A 16,770-nucleotide genomic window follows, 5' to 3' on the forward strand; every position below is an offset into this window, starting at 1 on the left:
AACCAGACTATTAGGGATTGTCCTATAACGACCCTACCAATTCTACTAAGTGATCATGACCTATAAAATAACCCCCTGTATGAAAAGTGATCTACTATGCATCAGTAAGGAGAATACTGTGGGTCTATTCATTTTGCAGAACCCAAGTGAAAGGACCGTATGCACTCACTTTATTGCTTGCTCCTGAAACTGTGCAAACATTGAGATTAGAGATGTACTAGAAGTCTTACCCTTTGGCATTTTGACAGGAGACGCAAAATTTTGCAATCCAACTTCATCCCCGCTTAGATCAGACAAATTCAAGCATCGTTTAGGAGTGTCACTGCATGAATAAGTGTATTCACAAAGTCAGAGCCAATGTTTAAGTGTGTCTCAAGTTCTATTCACCCTTCCACTAAATAAATATCTTCCGATTGTCAGAAAAGTACCCTGCTCTTTGCCATAACTTAAAAAAACCTGAAATCTATTGTTTAAAGGGGTTGTCTCGCGAAATCAAGTGGGGTTATACACTTCTGTATGGCCATATTAATGCACTTTGTAATATACATCGTGCATTAAATATGAGCCATACAGAGGTTATTCACTTACCTGCTCCGTTGCCAGCGTCCCCGTCGCCATGGATCCGTCTAATTCCGATGTCTTCTTGCTTTTTTAGACGCGCTTGCGCTGTGCGGTCTTCTTCCTGGTGAATGGGGCCGCTCGTGCCGGAGAGCTGGTCCTCGTAGCTCCGCCCCGTCACGTGTGCCGATTCCAGCCAATCAGGAGGCTGGAATCGGTAATGGACCGCACAGAGCCCACGGTGCACCATGGGAGAAGACCCGCGCTGCATCGTGGGTGAAGATCCCGGCGGCCATCTTGGTGAAGGAAGAAGGAAGACGTCGCAGAGCGGGGATTCGGGTAAGTAATAAATTATTTTTTTTTTAACACCTCCTTTGGGGTTGTCCTGCGCCGAACCCCCCGCCTATGGGGAAAAAAAAACCTGTTTCGGCGCGAGACAACCCCTTTAACCTCTTAATGACTGGCCCATTTTATTAGGGTTCCGTTAAGGACAGGCTCACACGAGCGTGCGGTGATGGCGTATTGCGCACATAATACGCTGTACTAATCTGCATAGGCTCCCATGCTGCTGCTCACACATATTGCACGAAATGTGCATCTAAAAAAAATTGCAGCATGTTCTATCTTGGTGCGTTTTTTTATGCACATACACACCAAGATAGTGCATGGTGTTTGGCAGCGCGCAGCAAGTATGCACGGTCACGCACGGGCCACACGTGCCTGTTGCAAACGGCATGCAACGAAATAGACTCCTGTGCGCCTGGCCTAAAGTTTCCATCTCTGTTCTTATTTTTGGAGCAGAGAAACTGAATTAAAAATGAATTGAATGTTTCAGGTTTTTTTTTTCTCCTATTGATTTCAATATGTTTAAAAAAAAAATAAACGAAAAGCAAACAAAGCTCAGTTTACTTCCATTGTGTGAGATTGCAGTTTTTTTAATGAAACAAATAGCGGATTTTGACTGTCTTTTGCAGAAATGCTGCGGATGTTTTCGGTGCAGAAAATCTGCGGCATTTCCACTTCATGTAAACATTCCCTAAGGCCTCATGTCCACAGCCCACGTGGATTTTTAATGCGGATTTCCACTGCAGGTCATCAAATAAATTTTTTTTACTGCTTGCGAGAGATCGTGGATTGCGTTTTTTTTCATGCACAAATGTACAGCGGATCATCCGCGCAGGGAGAAAAAACGCAATCCCACCTTCCTAATTGAATTTAACCTTCAAAACCGGAGTGCATCCACAAATGTATTTGCGGATGCACTGCGGATCGTAAGCTCTGATAGAGATGAATGGCGCATCATCTGCGGTAAAATGGCGCATGCTGTGATCTTTTTTTCCCCACACGTGCCATCCGCCAATCAGAAAAAAATATCACATCCGCAGGTATTTAACAGGAAACTAGGTTAATTGGATGTGTCTGTACGACAGAAAAAGTTTACACCCAAACCAGAAAAGTTGGTTACCCATCTCTGACTGGGAAATTGGTTTGTTAATGGAAGGGGGCCTGCTGTGAATACTGGGGAGGTAAGTGGACAGGGTGCCTGTCATTACTACTGGGAAGTGTGTGCTGGTGTGTGGTGATGACCCGCTGTGACTGCTAGGGAAGTGCAGCGCAGGACCTGCTATGTTGAAGGGGAAGTGAGAATGGGGTACCCACTTTTTACTACCAAAAGGCAGGGCATCGCTCTAACAGCCATTAGAGGGAACCTGGCAGCAGTCCCCCCCCCATTAATCTTACTCTAGGTGTGTGCGCACACGTTCTTCCTACAGTTTGCCAAGATCTATCCAAGAATCACATAATTCTAAATACACTTGCCAAGTACTTACCCACAGAAAGTACTGAGGTTACTAAAGCCCACAGCAAGGTCAGTGATTGGGGTTAACGGTTGGTCTGGAGAAAATGTAATAGAAGTATCTTTTTCTCTCAGCAGATTTAAAATCATTCGACAATTTGTGCGGAAATTAAGACCAGAAGAGGACTTCATGCCATCTGATGTTAGGGAGGGATTTTCCGCCATGGTTTCACGTGTCAATTCTTAAAGGGGCCAGGAGCTCTACAAAACAATAGATAGAAAGCCATGAACACACACGATCACACCATCACTTTCAAATTGCACTATTATTAATCTCCCCAGTTTCGTTATTGTAGAGTACCCTGCAATGCAAAACCATCTTTATATGGCTAGGGACATCATTTTGTGATTTGATGCTACAAAAGTGTAGTTTAGTTGTTTTTTTTACCAGGCCACTTTTCCATTTCATTCCCAGCAATCCATCTCATGTTGAGAACCTGACTTGTTCCTTCTACAACCATGGAGCTGAGAGCCGATGAGGTTTCTCTGCAACTTCTCCATCCCCATGTCCCTAAATTTCCTGCTGTCACAGGTTTATTGGACAACAGGGCCAGAATCTGTTTGCCATTTGCAATGGCTCCATTTTCTCTTAGGGTGTTCTATCATGCTGTGTGCTCTTGCATCAGACCGCCGGCAGCATCACTCCACGTGCTACCGTGTCCCCCCGAAAATAAGACACTGTATTCTATTAATTTTTACCCAAAAAGAGGCAAAGAGGCACAGTGTCTTATTTTCAGGGGGTGGGGTGGTGCGCTGCTGCAGGCTTCCGTGTGGTTCTCAGCGGTGGTAGAGCCCCTCTTCCTGGTAGCGGGGCTTGCATACCCCGCCCCTAGTAAGTGGTTGCTCTGATTAATTCATTAAGCACCACGTCGGCCAATCAGAGCAGTCGCTCGATTAACCAATCACAGCCGTTCATTGAATGACATAATTGAATGGCTGTGATTGGTTAATTGAGCCTTGACGTGGCGCTTGGTGAACCAATTAGAGCAATCGCTTGCTGGAAGGGCGCTATTCAGGGCCGCTACCAGGAAGAAATGCTCTGTCACTGCCGAGGACTACAAGGAAGCCCGCAGCAGACCCGAATGCTGGCTACTAGGAGAGAATTGCTTTTTTCCCCTGTAGTACAATTACCCTTCCAACCACCTGAAAAATCAGGGTAGGGCTTGTTTTCAGGGAAACACGGTGGGTGCATGCAATATGATGCAAGGTCTCCCATTGAAAGCAATGGGAGAAACTCTGCAATGCTCTGCTGCGGCCGTTGGTCATGGCGGAGGATCGTTTCTTCCCTGAAGTGATGCAAGGCTGTTTTGACATAAAAACTCCTCACATCTTTGGGGAATTAACACGTTGGCGAGTGCGATATGTGGCTGTGATTCTCTCTGCTGCGAAGTTAGTCATTAGGTGTACTTACACAGGCGAATTTCACACGCAATTTCCGTGCGTTGCAAGACACACAGAAATCACATGTGAAAAGAACCCATTATTTTCAATGGGTTAATTTACAGTAGTGATTTTTTCCTCGAACACTAGTGAGAACGAAAAATTGCAGGACGTCCTATTTTTGGGCAATCCAGTTTAAAAATTACTTTAACACTTTTGTCTATCCTATGGAAGACAAAAAAAAAAACGCATCACGCTTGCATGTAAATGTGCCATGAAATCGTCAGTTTACTACTGGAACATGCAATTTTCAGTTGTGAAAAAAAAAACAAAAAAACATGTACAGTGATACATTTTTCTCACAAAACACATCACAAAAAAAAACAAAAAAACTGGTTTGTAAGTGCGATATCTGCCAGATTTTCATGGCCCGGTATCGCTCTTGCCAATATGCAATTTCATCACTGATGCGAGGAGTTTATAGCAATACTTCGGGAAAGTAACAATTCTCTGCCACCGGTGAAAGCCGCGGCGGTTGATCCCATTGTCTTCAATGGGGAAACCTCGCATGCACCTAGCATGTGGTGTGATGCTGCCGCTGGCCCAAATAAAAATGGGAGATGCGATGCAAGGGCACGCCTCAAGACAGCACACGCCACTATTGTTTCCCCGCATCACTTCGCAATGTGATGCTATGCAAAAAAAAAAACCTTGCTCACATGTATGAGCCCATTCAGAAGAATGGAGTTCATATTTGTGTGAGATTTGTGCATCTTGTAACACACAAATCTCACACCATTTTCATGGCCGTGTGCAGACGGCCTTAGGGTACGGTCACAGGAAGAGGAAATGCTATTGGGGTTTCTCAGTACTTACAATATTAGAGCAAAAGGATAGTTTATTGCAGAAAACAGCCCGCTTGAAGGGAGGCTCTAGTACCCTGTTGTACCGCCTCTAGCTCGGGTACAAGACGTGATACAGGCGGGCATAGAGGCTCTAGTACCCTGTTGTACCGCCTCTAGCTTGGATACAAGATGTGATACAGGCGGGCATGGAGGCTCTAGTACCCTGTTGTACCGCCTCTAGCTTGGATACAAGATGTGATACGGGCAGGCATGGAGGCTCTAGTACCCTGTTGTACCACCTCTAGCTTGTATACAAGATGTAATACGGGCGGGCATGGAGGCTCTAGTACCCTGTTGTACCGCCTCTAGCTTGGATACAAGATGTGATACAGATGGGCATGGAGGCTCCAGTACCCTGTTGTACCACCTCTAGCTTGTATACAAGATGTGATACGGGGGGGGGGGGGGGGGGGGCATGGAGGCTCTAGTACCCTGTTGTACTGCGTCTAGCTTGGATACACAATGTGATACAGGCAAGCATGGCGGCTCTAGTACCCTGTTGGCATACCTCTAGCTAGGATACAAGATGTGATACAGGAGGCTCAAGTACCCTGTTGTAGTCTCTAGCTTGGATGTAAGATGTAATACGGGCGGCATGGAGGCTCTACTACCCTGTTGGCTCACCTCTAACTAAGATACAAGATATGATACAGGAGGCATGGAGGCTCCAGAACCCTATTGTACCACCTCTATCGTGCAAACTTGTAGGCTGTTGAAGTTGGGGTCCCAGATGGTCCCATGAATGTTTTATTGAAGATAAACCTGGCGACCTAGCAGGCCTCGGAAGTGTGAAAATGTTGGAGACATTCCTGTGACCCCCATTCAGAACTGAACGCCTGCTGTTAATCTGTTGGCAGAAACTGTACAACTGAACAACGATCATCCGGTCGTTCAGGTTTCTGCATGCATTTACATGGGACGGCTATCGATCAAAACCCCGCGGGAGCGCAGGTATGTGAACAACTCTGATCATAATCATCCCATGCAGAAGGGCCTTTACTATCCGTCCGTATGTGATAATATCTCTGCTTGGCATGAAGACTTAAGAATATGCTGTAATAATACATTCGTGTGAAAGTCTTTAAAGAGGTTATCCAGGCAGCAGCTGCTAGGACATGCTGGGGTCGGAGTGGAAGCACTGTTCCAACCCATGTAGCGGCAGGCGCCCATAATTACAAGCGCAGCTCTCATTGAAATAAAGTCTGTAATTACGAGCGCTGACCACAACACAGAGGTTGGAGCAGTGCTTCCACTCCGATCCCGGTGTATACTGACCGCCGCTCTCCTGATAACCCCTTTAATCATACAAGTCATACAGGCATTACATGCATACTATGTATTATTGCAGATTAAAGTTTAAGACACTTTAGGAAATAAGGGCATATGTGATATGTTTAACATTACCATTCACCTCTCAGACTGAACGAGCAGCAGTTTATGTCAAACAGGAGATGGCGCACCCTCAATTTACGGGGTGCCCAGAAATCAGACATTTACAGATATTCAGTCAATATACTGTAGGCATCTGTGATAAGATAAGGCCAGGCTCAGAAGAGCGAGTTGGATTCCATATGCGGATTTCCACAGCAGAAAACCTGAGATCATTCGCAGAAAGCAACTGCAAATGATAGGGGATGCAATCGTTTTTCCGTATGTAAGAATGATCTCTGTCCCCCCTCAAGTCGGCACTACGGCTTTTCTATTTTCTATTGAAGTTGCGAGCATTTCTGCTGCTCATACGCAATGTTAATTATGATGGGCGACAGAACACTTGCTTCCATAGACTTCAATGGGGGCCGTCCGTGTGGAATACGCACTAAAATAGATCATTCTGCGATTTTTCTTCCAATCACAGAATCTGCAATTCCTACCCATGTGAGCCTGGTCTAACACCTTTACATGACTGACTTGGCTTTTACTAAGGCATGAGGCTTGCATAGGCACGCTTGTATGTGAGCTGCTCACACATCTGCATTTGCTTATTCACATGGGTAGTGCAGCCGTCTACAGAGCCTGAAGGAACCAATGGGAATACATGCTTCATATAATACCGTGCAAATGCTGAACATCTAGTGGTCATGTTTCCTGATCTATCTCAACCTGACACGCCAGCGGGGGTTAATCCGCACAGATCCCTGATGGCTACTGCCTGGGGATTCAGCAGAATCATCTACAAAGACCCCTGGGAGGAAGGAGGAAACTGTTCTCTGCTGGAGTGGCATCAGGACTAAGTCACATCCTGTAACAGCCTAAAAGGGGCTGTGATACAAATACAGACTACTTAAAGCCTCCCCGACAGCTGATATCACTAAACACTGGTTGATCACAACACAGCAGTACTGCAAGGGAACTGTGTCACACAATCCTAATTTATATGACTGGCCATGCAATACTGTGTCTACCCTGTAGGAGGAGTAGTGACTTAACCCTTTCCAATCCAATTTGTATCCTGGTTTTCCTAGGAGGCTTAGGCCTCATGTGCACTCAAAAAATACAATCCGCACAGAATCTGCCGCGGATTTCTGCGGGAGATTCTGTGCGGATTTGCTTTAAATGTTGTTTTTTTTTTGCATACAGATATCCACACACATTGCAAGCAATGTTGCCAATCTGCAGCAAAATGGAGCATGCCGCGTTTTTTCTCCCGCACGTGAAAAACGCAATTCTTTTAAAATGCCATCCGCGGGTGCAAAAATTAATTTAATGGACCGCGGATGGCCAATGATTCCCTATGGGCAAAATCCGCAATTCCATTTAGCTAGTGGACATGAGGCCTTACTCTTTTTCTGCTGTTATACAACAGCGCTATATGCTGGCTAAAGCCAGTACTGTGTGAGGTGATACGTTAGATAGGCTCCAACAACAGGGAGGCTGGCAATATACAGTAAGAGAATCACAACGGGCGTCTTCAAACATCGGAGCTGTACAGCCTTAAATTATAATGTCCTTAGACAGTGGATTGGAAAGGGTTAAAGGGTATTCCCATCATGGCTTTGCAAGGCCGATATGGGAAATCCATGCCCTTAGTTCATGATCAGAAACAGCTAAGTGCTTCAGCCCCATTCACTTCATCCAGAGCTGGAGTGGGTAAGTATAGCAGTGGATTCTCCCATCTGTGAAAAGCTGAGATGGGAATACCCCTTTGAAGGTATTTTTACACGGGATGACTGCCAGGCGCTTAAGCACCCCATAGCTGTCCCAATGACCACCACTCCTGAGCTTTCACACACTGGAGAAATAATCATTCAGATGGAGGTGGAGTGTGGTGGAGAGCTCTTCCAATGTTTGCCTCCATTCACTGAATAGGCAGTCGTTCGTAGAGGAGCTACTGCCTGTTTACATAGGACAGAAAGTTGCTCATTAAGGTCCTTTTATACAGGATAAGCTATTGGCCAAATGACACTCATCCCAGTGGTGCTCGCTCCTGTGCTGTTACGCAGGAGCGAGTATGGCTGGATCGCTCTCAGCGCTGCCGGCAGGGAGGCGGAGTGGGCCGGAGAGTGTTCCCCTACCTGCCTCGATTCACAGTAAGCAACACTTGTTCAGAAGCTGTTTACACTGAAAGGCTAGCCCTTTAGTTTTCTGTGTGCATTTACATGGGATGACATCGTTCAAACTCCTGCAGGAGCAGAAGAATCTAAACTCTAACCCCGTGTAAAAGGGCCATTAGTAGCTTTGTGTCAGAGAGAAAGGAATAAGGTAACACTAGCTGACATATACTGGGGGAATAGCTATATAATGAATGTTTAAAAAAAAAAAAGTTCACCGGAGTGGCCCTTTAAACTTGTAGATATGGAGGACTAATTTAGACCAGTCAAGCCACACCAAATCCCGTGCCCTCACCTTCACTTGATTCTCCATAGCTGTTCATACTGCTTTAGATGGCAGGGACCTTGAGAAGGCAGCGCTTTACATACCCCTCTATTTACTTTACCAGAAATCTGCATAAGTTACCTCTCATACAGCCGTCCGGCACATCCGCTACGGGGGTTCTCCAGTTATTACACACTAATAAATGACACCTGTAACTGGCAAATGGGAAGTGCTGTAGGTCATATACCGCCCTCTCAGGCCAGGATTGTCTCAGAGCCAGGGTGCGTTCACATGCGGCAGATCTACAGCTGATTTCATCCTTTCAACTGAATTAAAGCGGTGAAATCTGCTGCAGATCCACATCAAACTCCACAACTAAAAGTGCCTTTATACAGGAGGACTGTCAGGCTTATAATTACCAACAGCCGTCCCACTGACCATCATTGTGATTTTACATAGGAGCAATAGTCGTTCTGTAAATGGAGGCGGAGCTCCCAGAGACCATTCACCTCCAATCACAGTACACAGGCATTCGCCTCCAATCACAGTACAAAGGCCATCCCTCATAGATGGACAGGGGAAAATAAAGTCATTGCAACAAGTGAAAGCAAAACTTTATTCCTCCTTCACATGTCCCGTTGTGTCCTCGTAGATCTTATCAGGCAACCTATAAGGTCATGTGAAGGAGGAATATGAAGCTTTGCTTTTAATGGGTTTTTTTTTCTAACCAGCAAATTTCCACATCAAATTAGGGTTGACTTCCCATAAATACGACAATTCCATCTACTAGGTACAATACGGTAATGCTTGAACGCCATGCAGAGGGGGCCGCCGCAGAGCACAATACCTACATGGGAGGAAGAGCAGCAGGCACGGAGGAAACCGTCTACAGGAACCCGTCCTCATCCGTTAAGACGCCTCTCCGCAGGCATGGGCACGCCGTACCCACCAGTCAGCACGTCCCCTCCGGGCACACTGCCCGTCGCATCTACCCAGGCCTGAAACTAACAGCAAGGACCATGGAGTGGCCGGACGCAAAGCACTCAAGAAATTGAATTCTTCCGCCCCAAACAATGACCAATCAGGAGGATAATCGGGTCAGAACGCTGAGACTAACCAATCAGGTAAGAGGAAAAGAAGAAAAAAACCTCGGGATACAAGGAGGCGTCGCCTGTTTTAAAGGAACTTCTTCTCTGATTGGTTCTCGCCAACTCCGCCTGCTGACGTCACCGCGCGTAACAAGTCGGTTTATAGTAGGCGTGCAAACTCCGCCCCGTGATGATGTCACGAGACTTTTAAAGCTCGGGGAGGGGGCGGAGCTCTGCTCAGCTGTTCTTTGAGCCATGCAGTGGTAATAAGTGAGCGGTGTAGGTGGCTGTGAATGCTGTTTATGATGGGCGCTTGTTAGGCTTGTCTTGGTGTAGGATGTTTTGTGTAACCTGCTAATCTTCGGATGTCTAATCATCTTCTGAGGATCTTGAGACTCCTGAGTAAGAAGGAACAGGGAGTGGGGTAGTTCACCAACTAAAGTGCGGCATTTCTTTTAACTTGACTTTTGACATGAGGAGGTGTATCAAAACTACTGCAACAGAGAACTGAAGCTCCTGATAGCAGCTAGAGTCAGAGGTGTAGCTGACGGTTCAGCAAGGGGGGCCCAAAGCTTTCCTCTGTATTGTTGGGTCTCTAAAAGGGATTTCCTGGGGAAACTACTATTACCAATCCTTAGAATAGGTCATTAATAGTTGATCGGCTGGGGTCTCTTACTTGAGATCCTGGCGGATCAGCTGATAGTGCTGCATGTCACAGCTGTCAGTGCGGAAGTCTCTGATCCATCCTCTGTGTAGTGGTCGGTGCTTGTAACTGCAAGCTCAGCTCTCGTTCAAACCATGGGAGCCTTTTCTGCAGTTACAAGCGCCGGCCACTACACAGGGAGCGGAGCAGAGGCTACTATTCCGACCCCTGTGTAATTGCAGCGCTGTCAGTGGGCGCACAGTCAGCTGACTCTTCAGGGTCCGAGTGTCCCCAACTGATGTAACTATTAACGACCTATCCTAAGGATTGGTCATTTATAGCTTTTTTTTCCTGGAAAACCCATTTAAGAAGCCAATTAATGCAACACAAGCAGCCAGGGACACTGCTAGAATTTTAAGACTAGGCAGTCTACTGTAGTGAGCCTCAATGCAAACTCTGTAGCATTGCACCCCCTCAGCCATCCATATGGCATGTATAATACTGGTGCTTTCTCATATGATAGAGGCCTCTGGGCTCTCTAAAGATCCAGGGCCCGGTAGTGCCTGCTATCTCTGTACTCCTTATAGCTATGCCCTCTGTCTGGAGTCCATTTATCATTTTCAGGAACCTGATTGGTTGTTGTGTGAAACTCCTCTCTTCCCATTTGGGAAATCCTTAAGTTGCTGCTCACTCTAGATACATTTAACCCCTTAAACTGTGTTTTTGTTCCAAAAGGACCAGATACTATTTTGCTATTTATTCCCCCACCTCCCCTTTTCCTGGCCTCTCCAAATATTCTTGTTGGGGGGTTTTTTGGTGTGTGGCTTTGTTTTAATATAATTTTTAAAATTATTTGTTAAAATAAAGTATCGGCATGGACTCACCATCTTGTTACAGGCATTGTGATACATAATTTGTATACAGGGCGGATTTGGCAACAGTTTAGGTTGGTGGTGTTATATGTATGTGTGTTTAAAAATATATGTCCCCCATGATGTTATATAAGACTTCTGGGGGACTTTCACTAGATATATCATTTCACACTTTTCCCATTTATCCACAACGATCGTCGCTCAAGACATCTTTTGAGCGATAAACATGCATTTACAAGGAAAGATGATCACTCAAAATTCTCTCAAACAGCAGTTTGAGTGACCGTTTTGAGCATTCACTTAGCATAAGTGTGTAAATGAAGGCTCACAGTGTATGCAAAAGACAAGCGTGACTGCTACCTTCTGCATACAGCTATTGTCTTCTCGGAGCGCTCAGCTGGTATAGAGCGGAGCGCTCTGCTGGTATAGAGCGGAGCGCTCCAAGCGGGGTATGCAGAAGACAGCTGGAGCGCTGTCTTTTGCATACTCCTGCTGTATTCACGGAGCTCTCAGCTGGTATACAGCGGAGTGCTCTGAGCGGGGTATTCAGAAGACAAGCGGGGCCACTTGTCTTTTGTATACAGCTGTTTTCTTCACGGAGCGCTAAGCTGGTATACAGCTGAGTGCTCCAAGCGGAGTATGCAGAATACAGCTGGACCGCTGTCGTCTTCATACTCCAGATGTGTTCTCAGAGCGGGATACCAGCTGAAACAATAGTATCAGCGGTATCCTGCTGAGAACTTGGCGCCCAGCACTGATAAGGCTCATCATTGTCTTTCAGCTTGCTGAAAGACATGGATGAACGACTCCTTACCGAAAACTGCATGACGTCCATGCAGTTAGACCCAACAATTCTCGTTCTAAAGATGGCTTTGAGTGATTTTTGAGTGAGACTCGTTGGGTCTAAATGGTCCTTTACATGCCAGGTGTCACTGGCAATCACATGATCGCTGGCTCCCATTCTGGAAATGGCATTGTTGTTTCCTGCATTCTCTACATAGTGCTCATTTAGCACTATGTAACATGTAAAAGAAAAGGCAGAATTGGTTATAAACTGCTTCGGTCTTCTCCTTCAGGTCCTCGGCTGTGTCTGACAGCTAAAGACTCGACTTGCTACTGCTAGCTTGCAGGAGCTTGAATCCATTGCTGTATATTTACTGTCGGCCAGGGATTAAAGCCCTGGATCAAACGCCATATATTTACAGCATTTGGTCCTTAATGTGTTAAAGGCCGCTCTTAATCTATGCCTTATTTAAAGGGGTTGTCCATTTGTAAACAGTTTGTTTGCCTATCAGGACAGATTCTTAATTCTAGATCAGCAGGCTTCTGTCACCCAAAATCCCCATCGATCAGCTGTTCTCTGGGCCCATGCACTGAGCTAATTTCTGCAGAAAGCAGACAGCTCCATTCCTACTGTAGTGGCCAGGCTTGGTATTACAGCCAAAGTTCTCATTCACTTCAATGGGAACTCTGACTGTAATACCACTACAGTGGAACGGTCTTCTTCCTGCACATATCAGTTCAGTGCATGAGCACACCACCCCAGAGAACAGCTTATTGGTAAGGGTCCTGGGTGACAGACCCCTGTTTATCTACTGTTAATGATATGTCCTGGGGATAGCCTATAAGCAGTTTGGAATCGGACAACCCCCCCTAAATGTATGTACCAAACAAACTGCCATGCATCACTAAGCTGTTAATGATGATTGTGATGATAGACATCTTTAAATAAGCTGCATGGCTGAGAATACTGCGTCTAGTACACCTTTCTATACACTAACCAGAGTCTGGCTTAAAACTCTAAAAGGTGTGCATGATGGATACTCAAGCAAACTCGATATAACAAGCCATACTGATTTTTCTTCTATGCTACCATGTTTCCCCAAAAAGAAGACTCTTATATTAATTTTTGCCCCAAAAGAGGCACTAAGTCTTATTTTCGGGAGATGTCTTATAGTTTCCTAGCAGTTGTGGTCCGTGTCGTCCCACTGGTCTCCAAAGCTCCGGCGAGCTTGCTTGTAGTCCTCAGCTGCTGACAGAAGATTGCTTCTTGGTTCCGGAATTCATAAATCCTGCCTCCAGTAAGCGTTGGGTCTGATTGGTTCTCGAGAGCTGCGAGCCAATCAATGCAGCGCACGATCAATAGAGTGCTGCATTGTTTGGCTGGTAGTGCTCGAGAACCAATCAGAGCGATCGCTTACTATAGGTGAGATTTATGAATCCCAAATCCTGGAACCAGGAAGTGATGTTCTATCGGCAGCTGAGGACTGCAAGCAAGAACTCCGGAGACCAATGGGAGGACCCGGACCACGGATGCTAGGCAATGTGTGTTTGTTTGTATTTCAAGCTCCCTCTCCTTTTACCGCCAAAAATCTTAATCCGAGTAGGTCTTATTTTCAGGGAAACATGGTAGTTCAGGGCTATTGTGTGGTTCATTTATATTACAGTTGATTTTAGCATTGTAAACGAATTGCCTGATAACATGTGACTGGCAGGTGAACAAAATGGTACCTTTAATTTTTTTTTTTTCATCAGATGCTGCTGTTCCCGTATGGTATGCAAATGATGCGTAATCCATGCGCGAAGCCACAGCTCAGGAAATTTAAACAAAAAACACAGGAAGACTGCGCATGACAGAGTGCGGGAGATATGCTGTCATGCGCAATAAAATGTTGCCGCCATAGGCCGGCTCCTAAGCGGTAAAACCCTACGTGACTCGGGCAGGGTTTTACGCATATGGCCGTGTGAGCCTGGCCAAATACTGCTAAAATCAATTGACAGACTTTCTTAAAGGGCTTCTCAATTTTGAATAATAGTTACTCGTTAGAAAATTCCCTTGATGATCATTGTATCTTTCCTGGGACCCCCAATAAGCTGTAATCCATGTGGGAATCTGGGAAGTGTCTATATTAAACATGACAGGTTCCTTTCTAGTTTCTGATCTGTAGGCAGCAGCAAGTTATAGATGGGAGGAGCTGAGCAAATTGATATAGTTCTGTAGGAGAAGACTTTGTATAACTTGTATTAATCTAAACCTCAGCTTAATTGGAGTGATTGACAGCTATCTGGTTATCGGTATGCTTATTGTGTCACTGATGGGGCAGCCCACTAGACTCTTAAAGGGGTATTCCAGAGTCTGGGCAAAATATTCAGTTTTCCTAACGTTTCCACTTACTTGGATCGAACTCTTCAAACTAAAATTTAGTATCTTTTTTGCTGACCTGCAGCACCGCTAATCTCCAGCCAGCTTCCGATTTCTACATTATGGGCGCTGGGGAGTGCAAAAACTACATCTCGCTTGCCAGTTACTGACGAGGGCGCATTTGCAACTGTACAAACTGTCGTCCTTACAGAATTTGAAGGCACTGAGCATGCCTGACCAGTACAACAGTGGAGCCAAACCTCCCAACCTTACAGGAATGCAAAGTGGGACAATGATGGTGGAGTCTTTTTTGAAAAGCTGACCAAAACCAGACCTAACTCCAGCTACACCAAATAATGCCTGACCGTCTCCTTCAAATCACATGAGTATATTCCAACTGTTGATATATTTTAGTCTTGACAAAACAAAAAATATTTACAAGTCAAAAACACCCGTTTTCCCAGTCTTTGTATAATAAAATAAAAACTAAACACAATTGATAATATAGTGTCCATAAAACCCGAAGTTATAAACCTCAGGGGGCCTCGTGTGGCGCGGAGTGTTAAGGCAGCAGTATGCAGTCCTAAGCTCTTGCTCATGACCTGACTCAATCTCCGCGTGGTTCAGGTAGCCGGCTCAAGGTTGACTCGTCCTTCCATCCTTCCGAGGTCGGTAAAATGAGTACCCAGCTTGGTGGGGGGGGGGTAATAAATAAATCACCTGAAAGCACTGCGGAATAAGTTGGCGCTATACAAATAACAAGTCCCTTCCTCTTCCTTCCCCATTGCATTATTTATTTGGCACAGTGAATGCTGTCAGGAAAAAAAAAAATCTACAATATCTACAATACACTTTTTTTTTTTTAATTTAATGTCAGTCTACCTAAAAATACTGAGTTAAAAAAAAGGTACCAATAGAAACTACACCTCATCTACACCAAGTCCCCACACCACCCATTCATTGAAAAATAAAGCTATGAAGCTCAAGAGTATGGCTACAAAGTAATTTATTAACCAGATAAGATCCAAGCCCTGTAAATATATGGTACTTGATCCTGGGATTTAATCCTGCATTATACCATAGTAAAAATATGGCACGGGACTTAAAGCCCTGCAATACAGCTGTAGCAGGTTCTGTTCTTGGCTGTCCGTTAGAGCTGGGACCCAGAGGATAAGACAGTTTTCCGTAGTCCTCTCCACGATGGCACCACCCGAGATTGCCTCCTGGGAGCGCCTAGAGTTCCTGGCCACAAAGATTACCAATTTATTTTTTTCTTCCTCCTTCCTTTCGTATCGGAGGCAGCAGGGGCGGTTTCTCCCTTCCCGCATGGCTATCTCCTAGGATGCTGCAAGGGCAGTTCTATATAGTTTGTAATCCTCACCACAGTAGAGGGTGGTTATAAATGAGATGTTGCGGCCATGCTCCAGTTCCCCTTCTAAGCACCTGACGGAGCATTGGACCCTGCTGTAGGGGCAGGAGCTGCACCCTGACATGGCAATATGCGCCTCTGACGTCACAAGGCATGACTTGCTAGCCCACATGAGCGGAGTGGCTGCGCTTCCGATGCTGAAAATCACGTAGGGACGTGATGTCAGTGGAGAGAGGGGGGAAAGGGTCACGGCACTCTATTATGGAATATTGGAGGCCAGCATAAAGATAGGAAATGGAAGATAGGCAGATGTGAATAAACATCCATGTCTGAATTCCATTTTTTTGCACCAGTTTGCCTGCGGTGCTACCAAAATATGAGTACTCCAGCATCTGACAACCCAGAATCGGCTACAAACCCTGGTATTGTAAGTAGCCTGTTGGGTGCATCATACAAACTGTCTTTGTATATGTATTGATTCTTTTCCCCTTCTATTCTTCTTTTCTTTTTTGCTAGGGGGACAAGAATTTGTCTGGATCTGCTAAAACCAGTTTGAAAAAAATGTGTGTCATGTATGAAAAAGTTATCTCCAGCATATATCAAACTGTTAATCAAAATGTGTATAGGGAAAAAAAGGAAGAGTCTGTAGAGTTTATGAAGGATATTAAAATATTGATTAGAGATGAGGGTGGCTCCGCTTTGGCACCTCAAAATCCAATACCATCTACTTCTGTTCCAATATCTGTCAAAAGAATCTGTGAAAAAATTACTGATTCTGAAAAAGCGTAACATTCTTTGAGGTTGAAGAAGGTGAAAATCTTAATGAGTCTTTAGATGATAATGTCTACAAAAAAACCTTCTCTTCAATCCAGATGATAGACAAATGAATCAAGGCACTTGGAGCCACTCTTAACATGGATGACCCAAAAAAAAGCCTAGAACCATTTAAGATGAGATCTTTGGTCTGGGAGAAAGACATAAACATGCTTTATCAGTCCACAAGAAAGCATATTAAATGTAATTAAATGTATTATAAGTAATAGAATGAAAGAACCCAATTCAGTTTTTCTTCCTAAGAGGGATTAAAACATATCCCTCAAATAGATCTCTTTACATAAAGAAAAAAAAAACAGTGAAGAAATTTT

The 16,770-nt window shown here is 45.0% G+C and overlaps 2 protein-coding genes across 2 annotated transcripts in view; one reads left to right on the plus strand and one right to left on the minus strand.

Annotated features, from left to right (window-relative positions):
• CDC25C (cell division cycle 25C) overlaps positions 1-9,582 on the minus strand; it is a 46,885-nt gene extending 37,303 nt beyond the window's left edge. Inside the window, exons 1-3 of the mRNA XM_066591378.1 lie at positions 9,363-9,582; positions 2,388-2,614; positions 231-322 (exon numbers count right to left, since the gene is read on the minus strand). Of these exons, the coding sequence (XP_066447475.1) occupies positions 231-322; positions 2,388-2,578 (283 nt within the window). The 5' untranslated portion in view covers positions 2,579-2,614; positions 9,363-9,582. The remainder of the gene's footprint in view (positions 1-230; positions 323-2,387; positions 2,615-9,362) is intronic.
• Positions 9,583-10,483: 901 nt separating this feature from the next.
• LOC136611630 (oocyte-specific histone RNA stem-loop-binding protein 2-like) overlaps positions 10,484-16,770 on the plus strand; it is a 34,698-nt gene continuing 28,411 nt past the window's right edge. Inside the window, 1 exon segment of the mRNA XM_066591379.1 lies at positions 10,484-10,542. Coding sequence (XP_066447476.1) covers positions 10,541-10,542 — 2 coding nt within the window. The 5' untranslated portion in view covers positions 10,484-10,540.

This window comes from Eleutherodactylus coqui, chromosome 2, assembly GCF_035609145.1.
Source record: "Eleutherodactylus coqui strain aEleCoq1 chromosome 2, aEleCoq1.hap1, whole genome shotgun sequence".
In the NCBI taxonomy this organism is placed as follows: Eukaryota; Metazoa; Chordata; class Amphibia; order Anura; family Eleutherodactylidae; genus Eleutherodactylus; species Eleutherodactylus coqui.